A 17,638-nucleotide genomic window follows, 5' to 3' on the forward strand; every position below is an offset into this window, starting at 1 on the left:
GAGCCAGGCATTCAACTTGCAGCCTAAGGCAAAATTGATGAGTTGCCAGAAGGAACCACAAAGCAATGCTTCCACCAAGTGTCAGGGCTTAGAGAAACCTTGTTTGCTAATGTAAGTAATAAATCATTTTGTGAGTTCTGCCTAACTTCAGGGAAAAGAAAAGGCAGTGGAGGAATCCTTGAGATTCCCATGGCAGGGTTGGAAAGGTGCCAGCATTTCATCCTGAGGGGCAGGGAGCAATGGAGGGCAAACTCCTGACCTCAGGCTAGCCACTGGGAGTGTGCAGGCCACAGGCCAGGGCTGCCCCAGCTCTCAATGCCCTTGTTGGAGTATGACAGTAAAAGTCCTTCCATTTGCTAGCCTCATGAGTTTTTCATTATATTCTTTCAACTCTGCTTGAAGTGGGTCAGCGTAAGGGCCCACAAGCAGCCCATCTTGACTGTGCCATCACTGTGCAGAACCACATCCAGCAAAAATAACCCCACAGCTGACTGCCAGGCCACCCCTCTGAATCTGAATTTGAAAGATTACTTCATTCCAGATTAGTTGTTTTCATTGTTAAGATAGACCTCTTTTCCTCCAGTAGTCATCCTGTAGTGGAATAATGAAAATACTGACCCAAGAGGTGCAGACTGGCTGCCTTGGGGTGAGGGGACATCTCAAAAATTAACTCTGAGGGCTTTGGGCTTAGGGATGATAGAGATGTGTCATCACCAATCTCAGGAAAACTTGGCAGCTCTAGTAATCAGGATGTCGCCTGTTGGAAGTCTGGGCACTGCTTTTTGGCCTCCACTCTCCCAACCAAGCCCGGCTGTGCCCATTCCCTTGGCTGGGGATTTCCCTTTAGCAGTGAAATTTGCCACTGATTTTACTTTAACTCAGAAATAGCAAACTGGTGGCCTACAGATGTGTTTTCTTTAGCCTAGTGTTTAAAAAAATACTTCATGAGCTTTTTTTTAACATAAAGATTGAGAGTTCTGACTTAAAAAAAAAAAATAAAAAGATGAAGATTTGACAGAATTAACTCACGGTAAGAGTCAGCTGGCATGAGATTGGAAAACGTGCCTTTCAGGTCACCACAGCTCCTGACTGTCAGTTCCCATTTGTCACTGTTTCTTCACGGCAGGGGAATGGGTCTGTGTACGCGCTGCCTTATCAGAAGTGACAGCCAGGTGACTGACAGGTAACCAACTGGCCTTGTGAGACAGGAGCATCCAACCCCATTGGAACACATTTTCTCTCCTGCACACTGTTCATTACATTTCCTCCAAAGTCCCAGATTTTTTTGAAGGCACTGAAGTTATATCAACTGGCCACTTTCAAGATGATCCATGTGCTGTTAAGGTGTGGCTTGTGTGACCATTGCCCTGGCCCAATTTTCCACAGAAACCTGTCCATGGTCCTGGCTCAGGCTTCCAGTTAGTGTCAGTGACCCTGCCCAGCCTGCCTGCCCGGGCCTGGCCTTACCCAGACATCCATCCTGAGTCCTATAAAATTGTGCTTGCACTGTTCTCGTCTGAATGGTGACAGAGCCACTGCAGACCTATGTGTGCCTGCTTTCTCCACCAATTTCTAAGAGCCACTGTGCTAGGGACAGGAAAGTGAACCTCACAGGGCATCTGAGAAGTCACACTATTGATTGCCCTGATGGCTCCGAAACCCTTAGAGCCAGATTAAAGATGGGTGTGGCTCTGTGCTCAAACTTAAAGAATGTCCATGTCACGGCAATTAGTTGAAGGGCAATGAGGATGAGCAGCCTCCCCAGCTCGGCCGTGCACTGACAGACCCCGGGGGGTGTCCCCCAGCCCTCTCCCAGGACCCCCCTCCTTCAGGAAGAATGGACTTCAGGAAGAGCAGGGAGTTCCAGGGACAGACATCCTACGTGTGTAGCCCCTTGGAGACATCCCTGGATGGTGGCCCGTATGTGATCAGCCCAGAAGCCCTAGGAGAGAATGCCAGCAGCACCCGGCCCGCCCTCGGTGGAGAAAAGGAGACCAACAAGGCAGAGTGAATCAATGTCATGTTCACATGGAAGACAATAGACAATATCGACATAGCCTAAAACAATACTTCCAGGGCAGGTGCAGCTCCCTCATGGGCCTGTTCTAAACCAGCCTCTAGGAGTCGATCCAAACAAGACTACAGAAACCCCCAACAAAACGTGCCACGACCACATAGCATCTGAAAGGCAAAACAAGACGCTGGATGTTGACTTTAACATATAAAAATACTATAACAAAATGAAATACAAATATATATTAGAATCTGTAAGTATTCTGTATAAAGAGATACTTTTGCGGTTAGGCTACCAGCAGGCAAAGAGGAGACAAAGTCCAGCCTTTTCCACTTCCTGACACCTTCACCGGGAGCCCCAGCCCTGTTGCCAGTGGTGTTGCAAGGCCACAGCTCCCTCGGGACGCACCCTGCTGTATCTCTTCATGCCTAAAATGCAGAGCGAACTAGGGGTCTTCACAAAGGGGGACAAGATGTGGAGAGAGGACTTCTCAGAGGGGTGATTTTGCTGTAGCCGCCTTCCGGACTTTCAAGCGGAGTGTGACCAGGCAACGTGAGTGCTGACTCAGGTCCTTAGCAACTCGCTGGTTGATGGCCAAGTTGGAGAAAAAGTTGATCCTGGGGCACACAGCTCTCACATCATCTCATGTGGATTCCAATCCTCAGACTGCACCAAGGTCAGCGCTGCTGTGCTAGGAGGCTGGGCCTTGTGGTGGGGCCGGTCAGGGGAGCCTTAAGCTCACATGGTGCTCCCTGGGAACAAACATGCCAGCCGCTCACCTCCCAGCCCCATGGCGCTGGGTGAGGGGTGAGCATCACCTGTCTACAGGTGCCCTTTCCACCTCCTGCAGAATGAAGAGGCCTCCTGCCAGCCAGTGCCCTTCAAGCCTGGGAATTGGTTTCTCCAGGGTGGTGGGGAATGGTGGTGGCCAGGGAAGCTATCTTTCTCAGGGTTGGTGAGTCCCAGAGCACCTTTCTTCCAGGGAAGTGGCAAGCTAGCTGCCCTTGAGCTTTTCTGCCCTATCCAGCCCGGTGCAGATGCTCTGCAGGGTCCCACAGTGGCCTGGAAACTCAAAGTAAGAGAGGGATGCCATGTGGGCCTGGGAGAAGCCCCATGAGGCCCAGGCTGCGGTCTACTTGGGGGTGGGGGCAGGCATTGTGGCCTTGCTCAGAGCTCCAAGCAAGTAGATCCCAGCCCCCTGGTGAGGGGCAGATCCTGCCATGAGGACACCTCCCACATTGGGCAGGGCACTGCCCTCTTCCCATCACAGGGACCCCAGGACTCAGTTGCTAGATTGAGTCCCCGTGGCATGGGACATACCAGGCACCCTCTACCCCAGCTCTAGCCTTCTAATCAGCATCAAGGGCTCCCCTCACTGCCCTGGACGGGGGACATGGGCAGGGGACACGGACACAATGCCACTCTGAGCCTCACCTGAACATACACCCAGCCATGCCTCCTGGTCATAGGTGGAGGGAGCCAGGGCAGGGACATGCTCACCCCCCGTTGCCCACCAGAACCCCCCCCCCCGCCAGGGGTGTGCCCTCTTGGTGAGCCCTCTGGGGAAGGAGAGTGCAACTTTGCCTCCCTTTAGCCCATTCACAGTTTGGCCTCACAAACCATCTTTCTACATTTTCACTGTGTATGGAAGAGAAGACAACACAGTCAGGCAATCATATATTCAGCGCCTCTTCCACCACTGGCTCCTTCGTTGCCAGCAACCCCCTGGCCTGGGCTGCTGTCTGTGGCTGGAGCCCCCACTCAGCTCAACTCTTCCCGGGCATCCTGGTCATTCCTGCGATGCTCTGGGATGAGTTCACATCTGTCCATTAGGCCAGAACGTCCACAGTCCCCAGCCCCGGGTTAGGCACATAAATACTTATTGATGATGTGATCAATGAAGATAGGTCTTCTAACTCCTCTGGCCTCCCAAGACCACAGTGGGGGAGTCTACACTGTTCCTTTAGTCATCCCGCTCCCCACCTCTGGCCATTTTACAGCTGAGGAACCCGCGGCCCAGGCGGGGAGAAGTTTGCCCCGAGTGATAGAGCCAGCGGGGACTTCCCAATACCTGGAGCACTATCCCTTCCACTGCTCCCTACTGGCCTGCGGTGTGAAGGACTCTGAACCAGCTGCTCCCTGGTCAAGCACCCTGGCCCAGACCCTCACACCCAGTCCCTCTGCCAATAGGTCACCAACAGCTTGTGGCTGACTAGTGGCTGGAGAAGCCCAGGACCAGTGCTCCTTCTGTGGCCAGTGTCTGGAGGCAGATGATGTTTGTTTACCTAGAGCAAAGAACCCTCTGCCCTCTTTAGTGGGGTCTGCCACCCTGAGCAGCCCCTGTGGCTGTTTCCTCCACATAAGCCCTCCTTGCAGCTACAGTAGTCATCCTAGAACTTTAGGATTCAGCGGCCTGGTCCTAAGAACCACCTCCACCCACAGCCTCATTCCCAAGCAGTGGCTGCAGAGCTGCCAGTCAGCCCAGGGGGGAAGCGTCCGACCCTCCCTGGACAGCAGGAGGCGGCCACCCCCGCTCCAGAACTTGGCCTACCACCAGCAGATTCTGTAGCAGCAGAATGAACCAGGCTGGCTTCCCGGGGAGGCTGGAGTACTTCATGGTTGCCCGCAGAGGGGTAAGAGGCTTCCGGGGCCACAGACCCAGCTCCAAGCCAGCCTGGGCCACAGGCCAAAGGGAAGGGTTGGTTTGGAAGGCTGTCATTTTTCTTCTCCAGACTCAGGTAGCAGGTAAAGAGGGGTGTCATCGTTCTGCACTTCTTGGCCTGACCTCACGCACACATTCATTCAACAAATATTTATTAAGCGCCTATTTGTGCAAGGCACTTCCGGAGAGGGCAGCCCGCAGCTCAGGCCTTGCCCATCCCCGCTGCCCCCAGCTATGGCGCAATTTGCTTTTAAAAGGCTGCTCTGGCACCACCCCACCCAGGAGGGCCCAGCTGCCCAGGAGCCGTCCTGTGATGACCTGCACCCCAGCCCAGCTGCTGGCGACTGTCTCCGCTGCTGCGGCGGCTGGGGCCCCTTGCCCGCCCTCACCCGCCTGTCCACGCCCAGCGCTATGCGCAGAGGGCACAGCCACACTTGGTGGGCTTTTCCACCTCCTCGGCAAAAGAGGTCCCATCGCTGCACTCAAAGGTGAACTTCCTCCGCTTCAGCCGAAGGCCCTGGCAGCAGCCCTGGCCTGGGCACGAGCCCCGGCACTCCACCCATGACAGGGGACGCGTGGTCTGGCAGATGGCATAGCCCCTCTGGACCTGGTGAAAGTCCCGGACAGGGTCCCCCCGGCACTCGGACTCTGGATGGGACAGACACCAAGAGAAAGCCTCAGGGCACACCCATGGGCGAGCTGCTGCCTCCAGGGAGGCAGGAGGAAGAGGAGGAGGAGGGCAGCATCTGTGGGGTGGATCCTTTGGCTCTCAGACCCCACCTCTGTCCCCAGGATACTTCCGCCTCCCACTGACACGCACAAGCTTCCTCCCAGGGCCTACAGTCTGGTCCTAGCGTCAGGGCTCTCCAGGACAGATTGAACTGCTGGAGGGAGTGGGGGTCCCCATTGCTAGAGGTGTGCAAGAGAGGCTGGAGGCCCTGGGGGCAATAACATTATGAAAAGGATTCGTGCTGGGGAGGGGATAGCCTAGGGGACCCTTAAGGTGCCTGAGTTCTGGGTTTCTCCGGCTTCCCCCTGCCCAGCCTTAGCAGTCCGGATTCCAGCAGAAGCCATCTTGGTCAAGCAGGCCAGGGAGGGCCTGGGAAGGAGTCCCCAACCCTCGGACTTCCTGCTGCTGCTCCCAGGTCATGAGGTGATGGGGCCAAGATGCAGAGGCTGGGCCAGGAGCTGTTACCCCGGGTGGTCTCTTCTGCAAGGAGAGACCCCAGCCAGAAGAGGCGCATACCCTGGATAAGGGAGCTGCAGGGCCAACCGGGCCAGGGCAGATTGGGAGCAGTGCCCAGAGGGTGGAGGGACTCTGAAAGCCCCATAGTAGCCCATGGTACAGGGCTGGGGCAGGACAGAAGGGCTGCCGAGGCTGGGAGGAAGAAAGAGTCAAATTGCTAAAGCAATTTGTGGGGGACCCTGGGGAGGGCACGTCAGGAGGGGGGCCCCTGACCTTGCTCACACAGCTCGCCCGAAAAGCCGGGGTCACACACACAGTGTGCCCCCTTGGTGCCTGAGGCCTGGCAGTGGCCATGCAGGCACTGCAGGCCTCTGCAGGGCTCTGCCAGGGCCCCGGCCTGGTTGCACAGCGCCCCCGAGTACCCATCCTGGCACTGGCAGCTGTAGGAAAGAGCGTCGAGGGGCACGCATTGCCCATGGACACACCTGGAGGAGACAGAGAAAAGGCGCTGTGAGGACAAACCCAGCCAAGCCCCACCCGACACAGCCCACCCCGCCCAGCCCTGACTTCACAGGTCTTTAATCTGTTCCTAAGACTGAAACAAAGGGAGTTGCATGCGACTACGTGTGTGTCCCTATAGGCCTTGTCCTATTAATAAAAAGTGAAAGCCAGATAAAAATAATAAAACCCTGGCTTAGGCCACACGTTCTAATATGGGTTGGAAAACTGTGAGGCAGCCCTTCCCATGGGGAAGGAACAGGTAGGCAGGGGCAAGGGCTCCCCCAGTGCCCCAGGCTCACTTGTGGCCATGGCAGGGGCCGTCAGCGGGCTGGTCACAGTGCAGGCCCACCCAGCCGGCCTCGCAGTGGCACATGGGCCCCGGGGTGGCATTGGGCTGGCAGATGCCATGCAGGCAGTAGAGCTTGCGGCAGGGTTCGCAGCCTGGCACCACGCCCGGCTTCATCTGCGTCTTGGTGAAGTCCTGCAGCTCGTTGTTGATGTACAGGTTTCGGATGCAACCGTGGAAGCCGGTGCCATTGAGGATCTGCCACAGGCGGAAGGCAGCTGAGTTGACATCCACGGGCATCCCTGGGGTAGGGGAGGGAGCAGAGCTGGGCTGAGTCAGGCTCGGGCTATGCCGGGCACCCACCTCTGAGGTCTGGGCAGCTCCATGGCCTTCCCTCTTGTCTGCGGCCTCTGTCCTTCATCTCTGCAACCCTGATCCAAGGTCCTTTGCCACCTTGGAGGGCCCAGGCTCTTTTCCCAGAAGAAAGGGAAAAGCTGCTTCCTCTGTGATTGGAGCTGGGGCATCAGGCCTGGTGGTGGCCAGCTGCTGCGTGCGGCTCTGAGGTGCCTGTTCCTAAAGTCTGGCTTCCCTTGCCAAGGCGCCTTCTCTCCCTGGGACGCTAGCTTTTACCTCCCAGAGACCCCAGCCATAGCAAAGGGGAAGGACCGAGACATCATGTGTGGTGCTAGGTCACTGCTTTTGTGGCTGTCCCTTCTCAGCAGCCCTCTGAAGTAGGGCTTGCTGAGCCCCATTTGACAGATGCTCATGACTGGCCTGAAGCTGCACAAGGAGTAAGCTGCGGAGCTGGGCTGAGGCCCAGGGCCATCCCTCACCTCTTCCCCAGCCTTAGCACGCCTCCCACAGGGTGGAGATGGCCCCACTGCATCCAGCAGCCTGATCATCAATACCTATAAATGCTTGCAGGTGGTAGATGGGGTCATCTAGCCCGCAAAGCCTCTAAGGCCAGCCGAAGCAGTCCCCGGTTGATGCAGGGACTCTGTGCCTGAGTCTCTTGCAGTGGCTCTGGGCCTCTGAGGGCCCCAAGACTGGGAATGGACCTTAAGCCATTGAAAAGCCCCTTCTAGCCCAAAACCAAGAGGAAAGGTGCCCAAGGTGTCGCAGATCGCCTGGACAGTCCCAGGACCTCCCCTAAGCCAGACCTTGCACTCAACTCAAGCATCCATCCTTCTTGGTCAGTCTGGGCCAGGCAGAGAGCAGCTAGGCTCCAGGCAGCGAGGCCAGTCCACCTGCAGCTTGGCCACCACCAGGATCATCTTCCCACTTGGCATTTCCCACAGTGCAGTCCCTAGGCACCAGCTCTCCTGGCTGGCCTCAGGCCAGACAGCAAAAGAGGCCCCGCCAGGGCCAGGTCCTCACCTCCTACATAGAGTGGCGCCTCGCTGTTGAGCGTGTAATGTTTGCCAAAGTTGTCCATGGTCATGGGGCTCCCACCATCAATGGAGAGATTCATCATCTGGTCAAAGGCAACCAGCTCAACAGTGTGGAATTGCCCGTCATTGATCGTCTCAGCACTGGAAGAAGAGGGGGTTCCCCATTCCAGGGAGTGGGCATTAGTCTGGACCATCCCTGCCTGGGCACTTCCCCAGAAACACCAGCAGCTGCTTCCCAGGAGACCAAATATCTAAGGAAAAGGACTGTGGGGGCTCAAGGGTCTATCGCCCGATCCCTTTCACTCCCCTTCTTGGACTCCCTGGGGAAGGCTGAAAGGTTTGAGGCAGGGCTCTCAAACTTACGAGTCTCCCCCTCCCCATTAAGGAGCCTCCTCTAAGGTGGTGGTGGGATGGGGAAGGATGGGGCCACTGCACAGGCCTCAGAGACCTCAGCTCCAAGCTGGGGCTAACCCAGATGGTTCAAGTGTCCTTCAAACTCAGGCAGCCCAGGTTTCTAGAGGTCTAGATAACCACCTGCTTTTGGCCCAGGAGACCTCGCCCTGGCAGTCCGGTACCCCTGAGGGCAGCTGGGGGGCATGAGGAAGCCCTACCTGTAGATGGCAGAGCTGGGGTAGCTGCCTGGGTCGTAGCTGACACGCACATGGCCCTGGTACAGCTCAACTGCGATGTGGTCGTTGTCCCCGTTGTACAGAAGGATCCCATTGTCCTCTGCCGTGGAGACCTGATGGGCAGTGGCACTTTCTCTCCTACCCCACCCCATGCAGCAGCGGCACAGGCTAGCAGGTGGGGCAGAGAGGGCACCCAAGATTGGAAGAGAGATGCTCTATGCAGAGCTCTCTTCCCCCACCTGGCCAGCCTCCCCAAGGCCATTCCTCCAGGGGGCACCAATAGGGGCTGCAGCCTCTGGTTCAAGCCCCATCCACTGCCAGCCTGGCCAGGTCCAGGCAGGGGAGGGTGATGGGTCCCTGAGGCCTGGAAACTCTGTGCCAGGAAGAGCAGCCAGGAGACCTCAGGACAATCTTCCCAGAGAGGAAAATTAGACTGGGACCCCTGTCTGCTGGGTGTGGGTAGCCTTGTCCTGTGGGCCTTGGGGAGCTAGCTGCTCAGGGTGGGAACTACAGAGAGAACAAGTTCAGGAAGGCTCTCTGACAGCCAGAGTCATCCAAGCCTAGTGGAAGGAGCCACTCAGAAGGTAGTGTCTGTTGCTGGAACCGTGCAAGCAAAAGTGAGATCTTTGCCTCAGGAGGGAGATCCCTCTAAGATGCTGCAGGAGCCATGATCATTTTTCCCTGCCTTGTCCTGCTCCCTCCGTTTCTTCTGGTAAAGACCCTGAGCCCCCTGGTCTGTGGAGCTGGGCATATGACCCAGGCTGTCCAGTCACACTGCTCCATCTCCTTGGACTCAGCGGCTGGTTCAGAGATGGGCATGTGACTAACGCCAGGCCAATCAGAGATCTTCCTTGAGCTGACCGAATTAGAGCTGGCAAGGAAGAGCCTTTGTAAATCAATGTCTGGTAAAATATGAGGATAAACCAAGGACGTGCCCGAGGCAATGGCTGGTTAGGGTTTTGGTGAATTTTATTTTTGGCGGTTAGGCTAGCTGTTGTCTTGCCATGTAGACTATGTAAGTGGATAGGATGTTGGAGAGGTGACGTAGGGGAAGAGAGCAGAATGCGCATGTTTGAGAGGCTGAAGAGTTCTGAGAAAAAAGGAAAAGAGGACAAAAGAGAGGGAAGAAAGATGTGGCATTTGTGACAGGGAATGGAATTTGGGGGAAAGAGAAAGATGACTAAAGAGGAGTTTAACATTCTTTATCATGTGCTGTGCAATATAAACCACTCTCCTCTCCATCCCCCAAAAATGTTTAGCAAAAATATTGATATATTTCATCAATGCTGTTGAAGTGGGAATTGCTTTATTTTCCCCTCAATATGAAGATGTCCTGAGATGGAACTGAAGGCACGAAAAGGACGAGTTAAGGGACCCTAGGGACATTTGGTTAAAGGTATAAGCTCAAAGTTAACTCTGGCCACATTCCAGGCACACGTAGAAAGCCTGTCTGCAGCACTGGAGGCAGACACTGAGGAGTAGCTGAGACAAGAAATGGTGGGAGGGGATGACGGCAAGCCTGGTTTTCTGGATTCAGTTACCCATGAGACCATGTCCACCCCTGCCCTGGTTTTGTGACACTATAACCTTTCTAATTGTGCTTAAACTAGTTCAAGCTGAGATTTTGATACCCATATGCAAAAGGTTTTGATTACACAGAGTCCTTCCAGTTCCCCAGGCACCATGCAGGGATGTATCTTGATGCTCTGGCCTAAGCCAGGGTCGCCTGCTCCCTGACTCCCCTCTGTGACCAAGCCCCCTGGCACGCACCTGCAACGTGATGTTGGCCCGTGGCCAGTTTTGCAGGTCAGTAAACTGCAGGTAAGTGTCCCGATCCACAAAGTTGACACTGAGCAACTTCTCACACTCAGGGCCACCGAAGCCTGGGAGGCACTGGCACACAGGCCTGTTGCCCTGGTCCACACAGTTGGCCCCATTCTGGCACTCAGTCCCCTCACAGGGGCTCTTGGGGGCAGGCAGATGGGGAGGGATCTCACAGAGCTGTCCACTGAGAGGAAAGGACACAAGTCAGAGAGGGCCAAGGAGGAAGGGAGTATCTTCCTCTCCCACAGCCCTGGAGAGAAATTCACTAAACATCTTGGGAAAATGGATTATTAAAGCGACAGAAGATGCTCCTAATAAACACTTTTCATGAGAGAGCTGAGAGCCAGAAGGATACCAGGATACAAGTATGGTCCCTGGTCCAGCAGCGTCAACATTACCTGGACACTTGATAGAAATGGCAAACCCACTGAATCTGCTTTTTAACAAGATCCAAGGTGATTACTGACAATGTCAATAACTCTGCAAGGCAGATTTTACTATACCCATTTTACAGAAAAGAAAACTGAGACTTAAGACACAGGCATAAAGAGGGAAGAGTCAAGTTACTAAAATAAGAAATAATAGAAGGGACATTACTACTAACCTCACAGAAATACAATGAATCATAAAGGAATACTATGAACAACAATATACCAACAAACTAGAAAACATAGACAAAATGCACAAATTCTTAGAAATATGCAAACTACCAAAACTGAACCAAGAAAAAAATAGAAAATATGAATAGACCTATAACTAGTAAAGGAATTAGTAATCAGAAAACTTCCCAGGCCCAGATGGTTTAACTGGTGAATTCTACCAAACATTTAAAAACAATAAATACCAATTCTTCACAAACTTGTCCAAAAAATAAAAAATGAGGGAACACTTTCTAACTCATTCTATGAGACCAGCATTACCCCGATACCAAAACCAAAGACATCACAACAAAAGATATCACAAAAAACTACAGACCAATATCTATTATAAATATTGTCACCAAAATCCTCAACAAATTACTAGCAAATCAAGTACAGCATAAAAAGGATTATATACAATGACCAAGTAAGATTTACACCAGGAATGCAAGGCTGGTTTGACCTCTGAAATTCAATTAATGGAATACATGATATTGATAGATGAAAAAGCAAAAAAAAAAAGTTCATCTCAATAGATGCAGAAAAAGCTTTTGACAAACTTCAACATTCCTTCATGACAAAAACACTCCACAAACTAGGAATAGAAGTGAACTGCATCAACCTGATAAAGGGCACCTACAAAAAACACACAACTGATATCATACTTAATAATGAGAGACTGAATTTTTTCCTCCTAAGATTAGGAAAAACACAAGGATATTTGCTCTCACAATTTCTATTCAATATTTTACTGGAGGTTCTAGCCAAGGCAGTTAGGAAAAAGGGAAAGGAAAGGAATGAAGGAAGGAGGGAGGGAGGGAGGGAGGGACGGAGAGGGGGAAGGCAGGAAGGAAGGCAGGCAGGCAGGCAGGAAGGAAGGCAAGCAAGGGAAGGAAGAAAGGAAGGAGAAATAAAATGCATCCAGATGACATGATCTTGTATAAGAAAATCCTACAGATTCCAGTAAAATGCTATTAGAATTAATGAAATAATTCAGCAAGATTGTAGAATACCAGATTAATGCACAAAAATCAACAAAAATGAAATTAAGAAAACAATTCCTTTACAATAGCATCAAACAGAATAAAATACTTAAGAATAAATGTTTTAAGTGCAAAACTTATACTTTGAAAACTACAAAATGTTGAAAGAAATTAAAGAAGATCTAAATAAATGGAAAGGCATTCATGTTCATGGATCAGTATGCTTAATATTGTTAAAATGGCAATACTGGGCCGGGCATGGTGGCTCACACCTGTAATCCCAGCACTTTGGGAGGCTGAGGTGGGTGGATCACCTGAGGTCAGGAGTTCAAGACCAGCCTGGCTAACATGGTGAAAACCAGTTTCTACTAAAAATACAAAAAATTAGCCAGGTGGGGTGGCACATGCCTATAATCCCAGCTACTCGGGAGGCTGAGGCAGGAGAATTACTTGAACCCGGGAGGTGGAGGTTGCAGTGAGCCAAGATTGTGCCATTGCACTCCAGCTTGGGAAACAAGAGCAAAACTCTGTCTCAAAAAAAAAAAAAGGCAATACTAGCTAAATTGATCTACAGATTCAACAGAATCTTTATCAAAATCCCAGTTGACTTCTTTGCAGAAGTCAACATGCTGATCCTAAAATTCATACAGAAATTCAAGGGGCCCAGAATAGCCAAAACAATCTTTTTTTATTTATTATTTATTATTTATTTATTTATTTTTTGAGACGGAGTCTCACTCTGTCACCCAGGCTGGAGTGCAGTGGCGCGATCTCGGCTCACTGCAAGCTCCACCTCCTGGGTTCACGCCATTCTCCTGCCTCCGCCTCCCCAACAGCTGGGACTACAGGCGCCCGCCGCCATGCCTGGCTAATTTTTGTATTTTAATAGAGACGGGGTTTCACTGTGTTAGCCAGCATGGTCTCGATCTTCTGACCTTGTGATCTGCCTGCCTCAGCCTCCCAAAGTGCTGGGATTACAGGTGTGAGCCACCACGCCCAGCCAGCCAAAACAATCTTTAAAAAGAAAAACAAACTGAGAGGACTCACACTTCCCAATTTCAAAATATATTACAAAAACTACAGTAATCAAGAAAGTGTGGTACTGGCATCCAGATAGTCATACAGATTAATGGAATAGAACTTGGAGTCCAGAAATATCCTTACATTTAAAGTTAGTTGATTTTGACAAGAGTGCCATGACCATTCAATTGGAAAGAATTATCTTTTTGACAAACAGTGCTAGTACAACTGTATATCTTCATGCAAAAGAATGAAGTTGGGCCCTCTACCTCATATCATATATAAAAATTAACTCAAAATGGATCAATGACCTAAATATAAGAGCTAAAACTATAAAAGTCTTAGAAGACAACATAGGTATAAATCTTCATAACCTTGGATTAGGCAACGTTTTCTTAGGATATCCACAGCACAAGCAACAAAATAAAAAATAAACTAGATGTGCCCAAATTATTAAACTAGATGTATCCAAATTAAACATTTTTGTGCATTATCAAGAAAAGACAACCAACAAAATGGGAGAAAATACTTGCCAACATATATCTGATAAGGGACTTGTCTAGAATATATAAAAAGCCTTTACAACTCAATAACAAAAAGACAAATACCTTAATTTGAAAATGAGCAAAGAACTTGAATAAAAATTTTTTCCAAAGAAGATATTTTTAAATGGCTAATAAGCACATGAAAAGATGCTCAACATCATTGGCCACTGAGGAACTGCAAATCAAAACCACAATGAGCTACCACTTCACACCCTCATACAGTGGTGGTGGGAATGGTGCAGCCATTAGGAAAAACAGTTTGGTAGTTCCTCGAATAGTTAAACATACAGTTAACATATGACTCAGAAAATCCACTCCTAGGCATATACCCAAGAATATGAAAAATGTATGTCTACACAAAAACCTGTACACAAATGTTGATAAGATCATACTTCATTATAGCCAAAAAGTGGCAACAACCTAAATGCCTATCAACTGATGAGTGGGTAAACAAAATGTGGTATGTCCATAAGACAGAACACTGTTTAGCCATAAGAAGGAATGAAGTGCTGACACATGTTACCACACGGATGAACCTCAAAACATGACGCTGAGTGAAAGCAGCTGGTCACAAAGGACAACAGATTGTACGATTTGACTTATAGGAAATCCCCAGAACAAGCAAATTTATAGACACAAATATTAGTAGATTAGTAGTTGCCTGGAGCTTGGATAGAAGAGGGGCTGGTGTGACAGATAAAGGATATGGGGTTTTTTTTAGGGGAAATGAACATGTTCAAAATTGATTGTGGTGATGGATGCACAACTCTGGGAATAAACTAAAAGTCATGAAATTTTACATGTAACTGTAAACTGTATGGTACATGAGTTATATCTCAATAAAGCTATTTTTTAATAAATGAGTGAGCGGAGCATGGGACATGGGTGGCCAGAGGGAGGGTGGGCCCTCCAGCCTCTCAGGGGAGCCCAGTGGGCTGGTAGATAATCTTTGGGGCAAGACATATCTTCAGAGGCTCAGCTAGGCAGGTAAGTGACAGCACACTGCCCTGTCATCTGCACCTACCTCTCACCCCCTCCACCAAACAGGTTAGGGGTCCTCTGCCTAGGCCCTGGGCAGTTACATGACTTTCCCAAGGCTGCACAGCTGGTGACTGGCAGAGCCATGGTTAAAACCCCAGCATCCAACTCCCAGGCTCTGACCCATACCCCTTTCCTTCGCCATGGCTGGAGGCTCCTGCCAGCCCAGGGGCCGACAGCCACAAGGAGTCACTCCTAGTGGGTCCAGGGGCTGCTCACCTGTAGCCCTCAGCACAGAGGCAGGAGTAGCTGTTGACTTCATCTATACACTGGGCCCCATTCTGGCAGCGGTGGTCCCTGCAGTCATCCTGGTTCTCGCTGCAGTTGTCACCTGCATAACCTGGCATGCACTCACACCTGGTGGGTGGGGGGCAGGGGTAGTTGGGGGGTCAGCTACACAGAGCCTGGGAGGCCAGGGGAGCGCACGAGGGATCCCCCACACAGTCTGTACATGTGAGGGAGAACCTCAAGTTCCATTGAGGCTGTGGGGATCTCCAGGAGGTCACACAGAGCTCTGGATCTAAAAGGGCCCCTAGCCCATCCTGGGACCCTTTCCTAGTAGGAGAAGAGAGCTCATGTGGATGTGAGGTAGGGGCCTGGGGCTGGAAGAGTGGACCCCAGTAGCAGGGGCAGATGGAGTCTTGTCATGGAGGACCCACCCTCACCAGCAACAGCACATCCAAGGCCAACTGTCAGCCCCTTCCCGACCTCCCCAGCAGCTCAGCTGCACCCTCCCTGTTCTCCCAGGACCTGCTACCACGTGGCTGAGTTCCACAGGCTCCCCCACTCCTCTTTCCCCAGCTTCCCAGTCCTCAGCAAGGCTAGTGCCCCCTGCTCAGTGGATGCCTTGACCTCAGGTCAGCCCCCAGCTTCCCAGCTCCCACCATGCTTCACTGCTGGCCCAAAACACTCCCTTTGGGCTACCATCTGCCTATCAAATAAAGGACGCATTCCTATAGCCCTTTCTAGTAATGGCCTTGCTCTCTGTCCTACAGGCCTCCTGCTCCCCCGACACCAAGCCCACCTCACCAAGCACTTGCCTGCCTTCACACCTGTGGATTCCAGAATACTGTCTCCTGTCTCCCTGCATGGTCTAGCCAGCCCAATACCTCACCTCCTCTAAGAAGCCTCCGGAGAGCACTCCAGCCCTCGCTGAGCAGTCCCCTTTTCTGATCCCTTCTCAACTCCTAACTCTGAAGCTCAACCACGCAACCTGACAGATGGGTGCTCTTGCCTGGGTTTTTTACTCATTTCCTTGTCCAGTGTTTTTTGGGCTATAAGAAATACTTTCAAGCCCAGTACACACACACACACACACACACACACACACACACACACACTCAAAACCAGATTCATACAACAATACTGATTATCCTTATTATATAAGATGGCATGTTGCTCTCTGATACTTTGTTTTATCTTTTAATGTTAATCTTAACATTAATATTAAACAGGGGCTACAGCTCCCTTTATATCCAATTGATCACAATCTACTAATGAGTCTGGAGTTACAGTCTGAAAAATGTTACAGTAGCTAAGCCACCACTTATTCATTCATTTAATGACTATATATTGGATATACATCTTGGGTTCCAGGTAATGCCAGGCACAGCTGAACATGTCAGTTCCATCTTTCCACCAGGACAGGCAGTTGAGAGAACACACACTCAACACTCCACTATGTGCGGAGCCCCCGCAGGAGTACAGCATCTGTCCACCGTTTGGATGGAGGCTCTTGTGGGACCATCGACTATGGAACCAGGCCTCAACAATCCTGGACTCTTGCTTCCTGTCATGGGCCTCAGGCTGCTCCAGCTAGACAGGGGGCTCCTGGGAGACTCCATCCGAGTTCCTGGGCTTGGGTCCCTCAGCCACAAGCCCCAGGAAACTCTGCCCTGACCACCCCTTGCTGGCCTGTCTGGTGGAATGGGGAGGTCCCAGAAATGAGACTACATTTGCACAACTGCAGTCGGAAGCATTATTTTAAAACTGCGTGACCTTCATAAAGCAGTCTTCAAGTAACAAACATTTTCACATGTGCCAATAACAACCATGGTGAAAATACAGACCAACAACTTTTACCCAAACTTCCTGGGACCAGATAGGTTTTGGAATTCAACACTTTTTAGATTTTGGTAAGGTCAGACAATGCATATTATAAAACCTGCTGGTAGGAGCTGAGGCAGCCCCATAATCAGACTTATTCACATTTCTGCCACAAAATCTACACATATTCACATTACGTGGGATGAATAACAACAAAAAGCAATCTCACACTAGTGCAGGGCAGCTTTTATTACCAATTACGTCCAGGTCAGATCAGATTTGGCCATGAGATGGGGGGCTTTCCCAAGTTTTGTGGATTTTGTAACTGGGGATAAGAAATGGTGGATCTGGAATAATAGCCTGGAGCACTTAACAGATGCCAGACCTGGAGCTAAGTGCTTTCCATTCATTTTCTCATCTTACCCTGGCAATCACCCCAGGAGGAAGCTACTGTTGCGCCCAGTTTACAGATGAGAAAACAAGCTCAGAGCAGGCAAGTGACACATTCAGGGTAATGCTGCAAACCCAGGTCTCTGTGGCCACAAAGCTGTGCACGTCACCCCTCCACCCATAACCCCGCATGGATTCTTAGGAACCCTGTAGAGCTGAGACCAAACCCATTGGACAAATGAGGGGATGAGGGTGGGGCATGGAGCCCAGACTGGAATCCAGTCTGACCCAGGGGCCTGAGCTCCTCCCTGGCCCTGGAAAGGGGCAACACTGACCTGGGCCCATCCGGGGTGCCCACACACTGGGCCTCGTGTTGACATGGGTTGAGATCCGGAGAGCACAAGTCCACCAGCTGCTCACAGGCCTTTCCTGGGGAAAGAACGAGCAAGGGGCAGGAGAGAAGCTGCTCTCCTGTGCTCTGCCGG

The 17,638-nt window shown here is 51.2% G+C and overlaps 1 protein-coding gene across 3 annotated transcripts in view; it reads right to left on the reverse strand.

The window, feature by feature from the left end:
* Window positions 1-2,003: 2,003 nt before the first annotated feature.
* Window positions 2,004-17,638, reverse strand: part of SLIT1 (slit guidance ligand 1) — a 187,958-nt gene continuing 172,323 nt past the window's right edge. For all 3 annotated transcript variants that reach the window (XM_054435415.2, XM_063670051.1, XM_063670052.1), the window contains 8 exons: window positions 17,489-17,582; window positions 14,937-15,074; window positions 10,440-10,677; window positions 8,652-8,782; window positions 8,027-8,181; window positions 6,663-6,951; window positions 6,136-6,347; window positions 2,004-5,324 (listed from right to left, as the gene is read on the reverse strand). In XM_054435415.2, the coding sequence (XP_054291390.2) occupies window positions 5,086-5,324; window positions 6,136-6,347; window positions 6,663-6,951; window positions 8,027-8,181; window positions 8,652-8,782; window positions 10,440-10,677; window positions 14,937-15,074; window positions 17,489-17,582 (1,496 nt within the window). In that variant the 3' untranslated portion in view covers window positions 2,004-5,085. The remainder of the gene's footprint in view (window positions 5,325-6,135; window positions 6,348-6,662; window positions 6,952-8,026; window positions 8,182-8,651; window positions 8,783-10,439; window positions 10,678-14,936; window positions 15,075-17,488; window positions 17,583-17,638) is intronic.

This window comes from Pongo pygmaeus, chromosome 8, assembly GCF_028885625.2.
Source record: "Pongo pygmaeus isolate AG05252 chromosome 8, NHGRI_mPonPyg2-v2.0_pri, whole genome shotgun sequence".
Taxonomy (NCBI): domain Eukaryota; kingdom Metazoa; phylum Chordata; class Mammalia; order Primates; family Hominidae; genus Pongo; species Pongo pygmaeus.